At 40.2% G+C, this 10,916-nt stretch overlaps 1 protein-coding gene across 1 annotated transcript in view; it reads left to right on the forward strand.

Annotated features, from left to right (window-relative positions):
- The window catches only part of LOC123979827 (protein mono-ADP-ribosyltransferase PARP14-like), a 12,918-nt gene extending 2,449 nt beyond the window's left edge, over window positions 1–10,469 (forward strand). The window contains 14 exon segments of the mRNA XM_046063940.1: window positions 1,184–2,341; window positions 2,343–3,090; window positions 3,286–3,522; window positions 3,658–3,882; window positions 4,148–4,214; window positions 4,744–4,890; window positions 4,985–5,044; window positions 5,578–5,754; window positions 6,181–6,319; window positions 6,424–6,479; window positions 7,375–8,085; window positions 8,175–8,308; window positions 8,391–8,568; window positions 9,120–10,469. Of these exon segments, the coding sequence (XP_045919896.1) occupies window positions 1,184–2,341; window positions 2,343–3,090; window positions 3,286–3,522; window positions 3,658–3,882; window positions 4,148–4,214; window positions 4,744–4,890; window positions 4,985–5,044; window positions 5,578–5,754; window positions 6,181–6,319; window positions 6,424–6,479; window positions 7,375–8,085; window positions 8,175–8,308; window positions 8,391–8,568; window positions 9,120–9,400 (4,318 nt within the window). The 3' untranslated portion in view covers window positions 9,401–10,469.
- The last annotated feature ends 447 nt before the right edge of the window (window positions 10,470–10,916 follow it).

A 10,916-nucleotide genomic window follows, 5' to 3' on the forward strand; every position in this document is an offset into this window, starting at 1 on the left:
GCTGCCTGCACGTCAGTCGATTCTGTTCCCTACCGGAATTCCTGTTTCCTTCCTTTATGCAATCATACTACAACAAATCATGCGTAGTTTTGCCCAGTTACCATACGTGATACGTACCAACAGAAGTGAATACGAGCTAGAAGCGCAACTGAATGTACGGGAAGCCAAAAGGTTAAAAAAGGATTGTATTTTTTTCCGAAATCTAAGCGTTTTTTTATTTAATATTTTATTAGAAGCGAGTTTTCCCCATCTGTCAATTCAATCTAGATTATTTATTTTCAAATAAAAAAAAAAGGAAAAAAAATAAATAATAATAATTAAAAAAAACAATAAACAATAATATAAGGAACTCTTTTTCTCATATGTATTTTGGTGACATTTATATTGTTAATACATTTTGGATACTGTGTTTAGTGCCTTTTTTCAGGTCAGAGCAACTGCCCTTCAAAATTCCTGTGCACGTCCCTGCCTACAAGTATAAAGTATGAGAACATATAGGCTACTTGGCAGCGATTTCCTTAACATAAAACTCTCAGTATCTAATGTCACTTTTTTTGTTTTAGATCAGCAGGCAGTCCTGCAGAAACATGAGCATGTTGTGGAGTTTGCCGATGGACATCTGGTGTTCACTGTCCGAGGCAGCCTGGGACTTCCCGTATCTCCCACCACCAGTTCCTCTGCAAGTCATGTTTATACAGCTCCAGTAGAGGTTAGCACAAACCTTCTGTCAAAACTGATTTTACAGTTCATTGTTTCATGTAATTAAAGGTTCAGTGTATAATGCTGTATTTAGGAGCATCTATTGACAGAAATGGAATATAATATCCATAACTATGTTTTCACTGGTGTATAAAAACATTGTACATTAAAATAAATGTTTATGATCATTATATGATAGTAAGATAGGGCTTTTTTCTAACACTTAAAAATAAATGGGGGAAAAACTGAGACAAGTAAACTTTTTTTTAACATTACTTGGACCTCTCTTTTCAACACAGAGCCCACAGTCCATTCCTGCTTCAACTCCTCCACCAAGTGGTGGAAACTATGAACTACAACTTGACCCTTACCTCTTTCGTTACCTAAAGGAAAGCCCCAACGCTGGGAAAGGACTAGAGAAAGAACTCTCTTCTGTGGCCTGCTCTGCCAAGCTTTACCCAGAGGATGAGAGGGCTTTAGTTAGGTGCTTAGCTCAACCTGGTGCAGAAGATGAAGTTAGAAACTGGAAAGCTGAAGTAGACAAAGTTTTTGATGGATATCTGTGCCACTATGAGGTTGACCCTCACAAAGTTAAAGCTTTGCTTCAGTCCTGCAGCTCCCGTCAGGTCACAGATGAGGTGAAGGTGTACAGCGAGGTTGGGATGGCTGTTGTTGTTGGGAAACGTTCTCAGGTGAAGGCCAGGTTGATGGATGTAGAGCACTCACGGGTTAAACAAGGGTCAAGTTTAAGTGAGAAGCAAACCAGCATTCGCCGACTTGGCACAGCCAAACTCCGTCTCCTTTGGACAGAGATTGAGCACAGTCTGGGACGAGATTTTCCAGGTGTGAAGGTCACACAGGGAGATGCAGGGCAGTTAGTTTTGGAAGGATCTGTGGAGGAGATTCTTAAGGCCGGAGACCAGATCTCTGATATTGAAAATTTGGTGTCAGAAAGGACAGTTTCTGACATGAGCCCACATTTTTTGGCCTTCCTCAGGAGGGCATATGGAGGTCCAGGGGTGCTAAGTGACATTTTAGGGTTTGGTGACAAGGTGGAAGTAGAGTTACGAGACACAGAGCTGCATTTGTTCAGCCGCTCTGCTGAAAAACTGGATGAGACAGAGAAAAAACTGCAAGAAAAATTCAAGGAAGTCAAGATCTATGTGCCTAACTGCTCTGCTGTGCCATCTGAGCTTCAGGAAAAGCTTAAGTCCAAGACAAATGAGATGAACCGAGGGCAGCATAGGGCTCAGGTTGTGTTTGGCTCAGACAGCACAGTGTTCCTACTGGGCCACACGAAGGAGGTCGAAGAGCTGAGTGAAACTGTCACACAGTTTATTTTGGACCAGTCAAGCATAGAAGGTAAAATCATTCTCCCTTTCCCAGAGTTAGCACAAGAGTTACCAGAATTGCTGCAGCTGCATGGTTTTGACTATTCAGGGGTTACCCTCCATACTTTAACATCTTCCTCTGGGCCTGTGGTGATGCTGGAAGGTCCATCCAGCAAAGTGACTGAGGTCAGGAACAACTTGGGTCCATTTTTGGACTCCCTTATTCAGGATAAAATCACCATTGACCTGTTAGGAGCAGTAAGAAATATCCGTACTCCCACTGGGAAAGATAAACTCGTAAGTGTTACACAGAATTTCTCATACTTTGAGTTTAAGTCACATTACTAGAAAGCATTTGGAGTCTGGTGCAGTAAGCTACAGCCTTCGTGATGGACTCAAGGTTCTGGTGTGTCAAGGGGACATCACCAAACAGGTTGCTGACGCCCTGGTGAACGCTGCCAATGAAGACCTGAAACACTGTGGCGGTGTTGCTGCTGCACTGAGTAAAGCAGGTGGCCCTCAGGTTCAGAAAGAGAGCAGCGCTATAGTAAAGCAGACTGGGAAAATTTCTACAGGTGAAGTTGTAGTGACCACAGGGGGGAACTTAAACTGCAAGAAGCTGCTGCATGCCGTTGGGCCTGTAGGTGGAGAATCAGGTGGCAAAGAAAGGTTGTTATTAGAAAAAACTGTCCATTCTGCTCTGAATTTAGCAGAAATGATGGAGTTTGAGTCTATAGCCATGCCCTGTATCAGCTCAGGTGTGTTTGGTGTTCCTGTCACTGTGTGTTCTGAGGCTATCGTGACTGCTGTTAAGGAGTTTGGCAGTCAGGGAGGGCGAAGTCTGAGCAGAATCATCCTGATTGATAACAGAGGAGAGGTGGTGCAGGCCATGCAGGAAGCATGTGACAGGCTTCTCCAAGGGATAAGTCCTGGAAACCAACCAAGTGATGTGGGGTTCCAGATCGATACTGCCCAAAACACTGCAATAGGAGCCACAGCTGGAGCTCCTGGAGATGGTGTCCGTGTGGAGATCATTCAGGGAACCATCGAGACCCAGCAGGTGAGAAAATATGCATTAATGTAAGTTTTGATACTTGAAATACAATTTTTCAGAAGCTAATCTGCAGTTGGTGCTGCGTACCAGGTTGTTTGAATTTAGTCCAGATGCTACAGAATCTACATTCGGGATACATTTTGTGGTCAGGATCATCTAAGTTTTAACTTGGATGAAATTTAGATTACTGTGTTTTCCTAGGTGGATGGCCTGGTATCTCCTATGGTAGGCCATGATCCTCTCTCTACCCGTGTTGGAAATGCTTTGTCCAACATGGTTGGACCTCAGCTGACTGCAAAGTTTCATAAGGAAGCAGGAGGAGCAACACTGCCTGGGGAGATAGTCCTGGTGGAGGGCTTGCCTTCACTCAAGTGTAAAGGAGTGTTCTTCCTCAACCTCATTCCCTGGGATAATAACCAACATGGAACTGCAGTCCAGGTAAAATCGTGTGTTCAGTGATTATTTCTTTGTAGGTTTTTGTGCAGCTAGGTTTGTCTTTAGTGTGTCTGTATTTTGTTTTTCATACTAAAAACTAAGGGGTGCAGTAACCTTGATAATCTTTGAATCTTCCAGGTTCTGAGACAGAGCATCAAAAAGATTCTGGCTTCCTGTCAGATCAGAGGCTTTCGTTCAGTTGCACTCCCTGTGCTTGGGACAGGTGCTGTCTTGCGTTTTCCTCACACTTTGGCATCCAGACTTGTACTGGAGGAGGTCCGTGCATTTGAACAGAACCAAGCCAGCGGAACATCTTTCCTGGTCCGAATTGTTATCCACCCCAATGATAAAGAATCAAGCAAGGTAAAGAAAAATCAGCAGCAGTGCCTAGGAATAAAAAGGGAGTGTAAAATTGCATTATTATTATTATTATCCATCCATCCATCCATCGTCAACCGCTTATCCTGTGTACAGGGTCGCGGGATTATTATTATTATTATTAATATCTCTTTTCCCCCATTAATTACTGTTGGGAGGCATTAAACAGTTGACAAAAACCAGATCACGTTGGGGGTTTTTTTGTTTTGAAAGTGGAACTGGACTGAAACCTTTCCCTTTGTTAACACAGGCCTTCCAGGCTGCCCAGGGAACTTTGCATCTCAGAGGATTCACAAATGATGCTAACCCAGATCAAGGTTAATGTGAATATTTTCTTTTCAATTTTAGGTTTAGACTTAGACTTAATCACTTTTTTTTCTCAGTCTTTAAGGCAGCGTTAATCATTCTAAGGCCACAAGGGTGCAGAAAAATGTCAAAGAGCCACATGTCCGCAGCCACCACCATATTACCATTTTTGATTTGTTATGACTAACATGCTAGCAAGCTAATATGTATGTGCACATTTGGAGTCTTATTTCACTCTCTTTGTAACTCTGTTTTGGTGTCTACTACTAAGTAAAATACCTAGGTCTAAACTTGTTAGATGTTAAATCTACATTGTGTAAGATGTCTTTTGTTGTCATAAAGGTAAAGGTGAAGAAAAAAAAGTGTATCTTTGCTAAAATTAGCTTCCTGCAGCTGCTGAAAATCTTGAGTGTCAAGCAATAAATATACCACATACCATGTTAAAACCAAAACAAGAAGCTAAATTAGGCTAAAAAGGTGCTCTCTGTCAGTATAATAATAGTTCATTTTTGTTGATTGTCTTTTTTGGCATGACTTTAGCTTCCTTTTACCGCCACGTCTCTGTTACTAATGATGAGGTCACAGCCATGCTGGGTGGAGTCAAGCTTCAGATGGTCAGTGGAAACATCATTCATGAGACCACTGATGCCATTATCAACACAACCGACTTCTCCAACAGCCAATCTGGTATGATTGATGGATTTTATAAATGTTTTGATTGTTTCTTTAAGCATTACCTAGGTGAGATCCCACTGTAAGTGTGTGTTCATAATTTCCACAGGTGTGTCCAAAGCCATTCTGACTGCAGCAGGGCCCGTTGTCCAAGCACAGTTAGCACAAGGTATGCCTTAGAATTTACTGAAAAATACTTTAAAATATGTGTAAGACGTTTTGTTGTGCGCGACTCTCTTTGCAATATGAATCTGTTTTATGCACATTTTAATTTACATAAAAAAAAAATAAAACTGGGAACATTAGATACTTACAAAACAGCTTTTATGTATGGCTGAGGTGGAAAAGTTGGTGTATCAATATAAGCAAAATGCAACTAACTGCAATGGAAACAGACTTTAAGATTGTTGAATAAAGAACGATGTTCATAAAGTGTTTTAATTTGAATTACATCATCTTGTTGCTTTGTCCTGATGTAGTGGTTTAATGGCACCCGACTGGAGAATTAGTGCCACCAACTGTTTATCTTGATGTGCCCAACTAATATTCATTTAACAGTAGTGGATCATAATATAATTTATATTTTCTTCTGCTGATTTCTAATAGGTTAAAATGTTTGCTACATTTGGATGGAAACTTGACTTAAGTCACATTTTCTTCTCCAGCTAACACATTTTCACCGTCCATTTTTGTTTCTTTCAGTGGGCGTTCCAGCAGACTTCATGTGCACCACAGGACCCGGGTTGCTTGGCTGTAGGGAAATCATTCATGCTAGTTTCATGCGTGACCCTAAGATTTTTCGGAAGAATTGCAAAAAGATACTGAAGCAGTGTGAGAGCAAAGGCTATCGCTCAGCAGCCTTCCCAGCTATCAATACTGGTTTGTACTGTGTGTGTATGGATTTGCATGTTTGTTTGTGTGTTTTTGCATTACGGTCAACACAAAGGCAACAAAATTTGACTTAATCGCCTAAATGTTGTAACCTGACATGCTAATAAATATAATACACCAGACAAGTAAAAGTAAAACCAAGGGAGAAGTCAGTAATGGATAGATACATATTACTATAGATGAATTTCTATTGACTATTAGTAGTATCCCTTTATTCTTTACTTATTGTATAGTATAGGATCTTACATGATGAATCAGAAAATACACTAATAACAAGTTACAAATAATGGCACTTTAGGGCAACATAGTGATTTAGTTTATAAAGGTCATAACCAGTCACTGCAGAAAAGTAATTGTAAATCATTGGTGGCATATCCATATAGATTCACAACCATCATCTTTATTTCCCATCAGGTGCGGCTGGAATGGACCCTGTCCAAGCTTGTAAAGCCATGCTGGATGGCATGACCTCAGCTATTACGAATTTGAAACCAAATTCCCTCTCACTCATCCGCATTGTCATCCTGCAACAACCGGTGTTCCAGGCTTTTAGGTCAGAAATGAAAATTACTCATATTGCAACAAACAATAGATATGAACATTTTAGCATATTGCAGTGTTTGACCAGTCAATAGCTTGTTGAATATGTTTCTGCAGATCAGAGCTGGAGAACCGCTTTGGACAAACAGCCGCTCCCAGCCTGACCCTGAAAGGTTTGTTTACCTTATAATGCTTGAAGATTTTATACTATGTGCCCAGTTATCATCATCTTGGTTCAGTATGCTAACATGTTCTAACTGGCACTAAACACAAAGTACAGCAGAGGCTGTTGGGAATGTCAATAGTTTCCCAGTTATTTGGTCATACCAAAGTACTTACCAAAAAACATAGACATGCTGCTAGCTAAAATGTCAGGGCATTTCTAAAGGTAGTTGAATTTATCCTCTAGGTGCTGTTGATATCTGTGCAAAAATACCACTCCCTCCCTCCAATGACACTCCCTCAAAACACATTCTGGAAAAATCCAATACCACGATACCACCAAGTCACAGCAATTAATGTAACTTGCATTAGCTAATTTGAGGATTAGCAGAATGTTGCTGCAGTTACTGCTGTGAAACTAACATGCAGAGAGGTTGAGACGGTCCCAGAGCCATCACACCAGCTCCGAACAGATACTCACTACTCTTCTGCTACTATAGCTAACATCACAATGACAGCATGTCTTTCCAAAAAAGAAAGCTAGCTGAATGTCCGTGGGTAAGTCATTTAATCTTACCTGACATGCAAATCATGGCTGGAATGGCTGCACTGGTGTTGTGGTGGGGTGGGGCCACTTTTTTTGTTTCCCATTTACAGAGCCAGGGCTGTGTACATACACCAGATTGTTTTTCAGTGCACATACAAAACAGACAGCTAGTGGACTGTAAGGTGATATTTGCTGAATTTACCAAAAGAGTGGAATCGCATACCCCACCTTTAAGTCGATATTGATATTGTGGATATCACATATGCAGATACTTGGTTATTGGGGCTCAAATCATTTATTTAACAAGGTGTCACATCCACAGTTGTTTTCTCTTTTTGCACTGTTTTTCTATTTTGTAGAAAAAGCTAAACAAAAGCTCAAGAAGTGGCATGACAAGTATTCAAGAACCTCCAGAACTTCAGCACCTCAAGGCAAAACCTTCAACACCTTAAAACCACCGCCAGCTGTAATACTTGTGATTAGCTGCCGTCCAGACACTGGCAAGACCATCAAGAGAGATTTGGAAGGGATCTTGCAGAAGCAGCTGGTAGAGAGAGAGGTGGATTTTTCCAGGCTTGATGCCATGGAGCTGGAGGCAGTGCAGGTAAAGGTCAATGTCTTAGAAATGAGCGTGGAGTGCAGGAGACCTCAAGGTTCTGGGGGTGTGAATGGCAACAGAGCAGGAAACTCAGCTACAGCTGAAGCTAGAGATCTGTCAGCGTCAGGAGGAGAGGCCTATGTGCTAAAAGGCCTAAAAGAGGACGTTTTGAGTGTCACTGACTTCATAAACAGAGCAATCCAAAAAGCACTTTGCAAAGACCTCCAAGATAAAGAAGAAGCAACGTTGGCTCTTACTGTCCAGTGGTCGATTCAGAATGTAAATGGAGACTGGCACGAGGTGAGCCTGCATGACAACTACATGCTGGAAGAAGCTCACATGAAGAATGAAGTGTTTGTAGATATGACAGCACCAGACGGCATGATGGTGAAAATAAACTTGAAGAAACGAGAAGCCACAAATTGTATCACAGGCATCACGTACAAAGTGAAACGGAGCGAGTCTGATACATGTATGTCACAATTGGTAGTTTTCCCTTTTTTACTTTAATTCCTATAAATGCTCAAGCCATAACATACATTTGTGTGACTTGTACTTTAGCCTTAGAGTTGCCAGAACACTGGGAACCTATGCACCAAGAAGTATTTAAAAAGGTTGAGCTGCAACCTAACTCATCAGAGTACCAGGACGTGGCCAGGGGTTTCCACAAAACAGCTAAAAACAACATTCGCAAAGTGAGTATGCCAACACAAAAACACATTTCCCTACAAAACACAATGAGTAACTGATAGATTGTTTTTGCTTTTTTAATTTCAGATTGAGCGCGTGCAAAACTCCTATTTGTGGCATGCCTATACTGTGTGTAAGCAGCGTATACTTGCTAAGAATGGCTCAGCAGACGTTGGGGAGAAGTCTCTGTACCATGGCACATCTGCAGGTTCATGCGACTGCATTGAAAAGAACAAATTTGACAGGGGGTTTGCAGGAAGACATGGTAAGGAATGTTGTCACATGTTATTTTTACTCCCCTGAATGAGAGTGTTGTTCTGAAACAATACAGCTCATATAATCATGAATAAACAAGCACAAATCAAAAGTTAGGAACAAAACATCCTCCTTTTAAATCTAAAAATGTTTAATTCATTGATCAGTTACAGCTTCAGACAGATTAGTTTGATTTCAGCAGTGATACTGCAGTAATGTAACCCCTGCTTAATGTTACAGTCCGACTGTTGACAACCTGACAGCTGCATTTATGTCCACACTGGCACAGTGTTATAAAGAATTACAATGTAGCCAATAGATTTTATTGATCATTGTCTCTGTCCTTACATCAACAGAAAACATCTCAGGTTTAACAAACTCAGAGTTTTCACTAAACCCGCTTTCTTAAACAGGGCCCAGCTCCTGGCTGGAGCTTCATGAGAGTGATATATCAGTTTTCTCGACTACCTTTCTGTTGAAGAAAACGAATAAGCACCTTTCCCAAAATGTTGAACAATTCCTTAAAGTTGATGTGTCTTTTCTTATGTAATTCTATCACAGCTGCTATGTATGGAAAGGGGGTTTACTTTGCAGTCCGTGCAGAGTATTCGGCCAGTAGATTTGCACCAGCAGACATGTCAGGCCTGAAGCGGGTGTATGTTGCTCGTGTCCTGACCGGCCGTTACACGGTCGGAAATTCTTCAATGCAAGCTGCCCCTCCTCGTGGCTCTGACCCCGCTGACTGCTTCGACAGCGTGGTGGACAACCAACAGCAGCCCTCCATGTTTGTGATCTTCCACGATGACCAGGCCTACCCAGAATACCTCATCACCTTCGACTGAGGAGAACTTGCACTACTATACAGCGGTCTCAAAATCATCTTGTTAAATACTTCAAAACTAGTGATAATTTAGGATGTCACTAAAAATTCTACTTTCCATTAATATTGTGGGTTTTTTTCCCAGAGCTGATTTTGAGCGTGTTTATTTCTCAGCAACATAGAAGCACTTTATAATAGAACAGAAACAATCAGATGTGGTGACAGTAGAAGCATCGCTAACAGATTTTGAAGAATGCATGTAATGATTTAAAACTTTCACCAACTGTATTAAAGGACAAAGCTGCACTGCAGAGACACTCCTTTAAATTATACTTTTCTTTTTTTGGAAATGTATTTTTTCTGACATAAGTCAAATCATATAAAACCTGAAATTGTATTTGCTTTTATTATGTAATTAATTTGGCGAGATGGGGCAGGATTTTTCCTGGAAAAAAATTAAGGCTTGATTTAAGGCACAATGTGCGTCAACTATTGTGCAACCAAAAGAGGAGGAGAATAGGTCTTCCCTTCTTCCCAGCATTATTTTTGGGGGGGTTTTAGGTTGGTTATGGTTATATGTTATATATATATATATATATATATTAGCCAATATGAGCCAGGGTAGGGACAAATATGCCAAACTCTGGTGGTGTTTGGACAACATCCGCAAGAATTTGGTTTGCTGTTAAACAGAGCTGAACAGAGCTTTTTATGTTTTCATAGCAATTGAGATTTGCTACAGAAATTGCAATAAGAAACTAATGGACGAAGTGCAATAAAAACAAATGATTTTGTCCTGCCTTCAGATGGCAAGCCACACTCCAGAGATTTAATGTGCATTTTTTCTTCTTCATTGTATGATTCAGAATAACACTTTGTATTCTGTTCAAGGCATGGCATCAAATTACAGCAAAGCTTATTCATGCAAAAGTAAAACAGTTAAAAGTGATCATAATTATACGAGAAGTACACTTTTGACACTTGACTTTGATTACATTACTTGAAGTAAGTTTTAAGTGAAAAATAAAGAATTTATTTGACTGTATAATGAAGATGTGTAAAGAGAAATAAATATATACATTATAAAAGTAGAGAAGAGTTTTCTTTCAACACTGAGAGAATACTGGGGCGGAGTTTTTGTAAAGGTGATGCTCATTTGCTTATTTGTTACTAGAAAAAAAACAGAGGCAATGTCACATTACAATTGATACCCCTTTATTGATAATTTTACAGGGAGTACGCCTTTCTTAACACTGTAAATAAAAGAACTAGTTGTAAATGAGATCATGATTTCTGTGGTGCATCATGATTTGGGGGTAAAGGGAAATGGTGGCAATCATATGAGTACTAATTAGAATATAGAGAATATACAAGTTTATTTAAAAAAAATAAATAAATCAATTAAAATAAAATAAAATAATTGTTTTAAAGAGAAAGTCACATCACATTTTGGAATTGTGTAATCTTGTGTGTTGTGATTAAAAGTCACAACATACAATTCACACTGGGAAAAGCAAAAATCCACTGAATGAAGAGTA

The sequence above is a fragment of the Micropterus dolomieu genome, linkage group LG12 (genome assembly GCF_021292245.1).
Source record: "Micropterus dolomieu isolate WLL.071019.BEF.003 ecotype Adirondacks linkage group LG12, ASM2129224v1, whole genome shotgun sequence".
NCBI lineage: Eukaryota > Metazoa > Chordata > Actinopteri > Centrarchiformes > Centrarchidae > Micropterus > Micropterus dolomieu.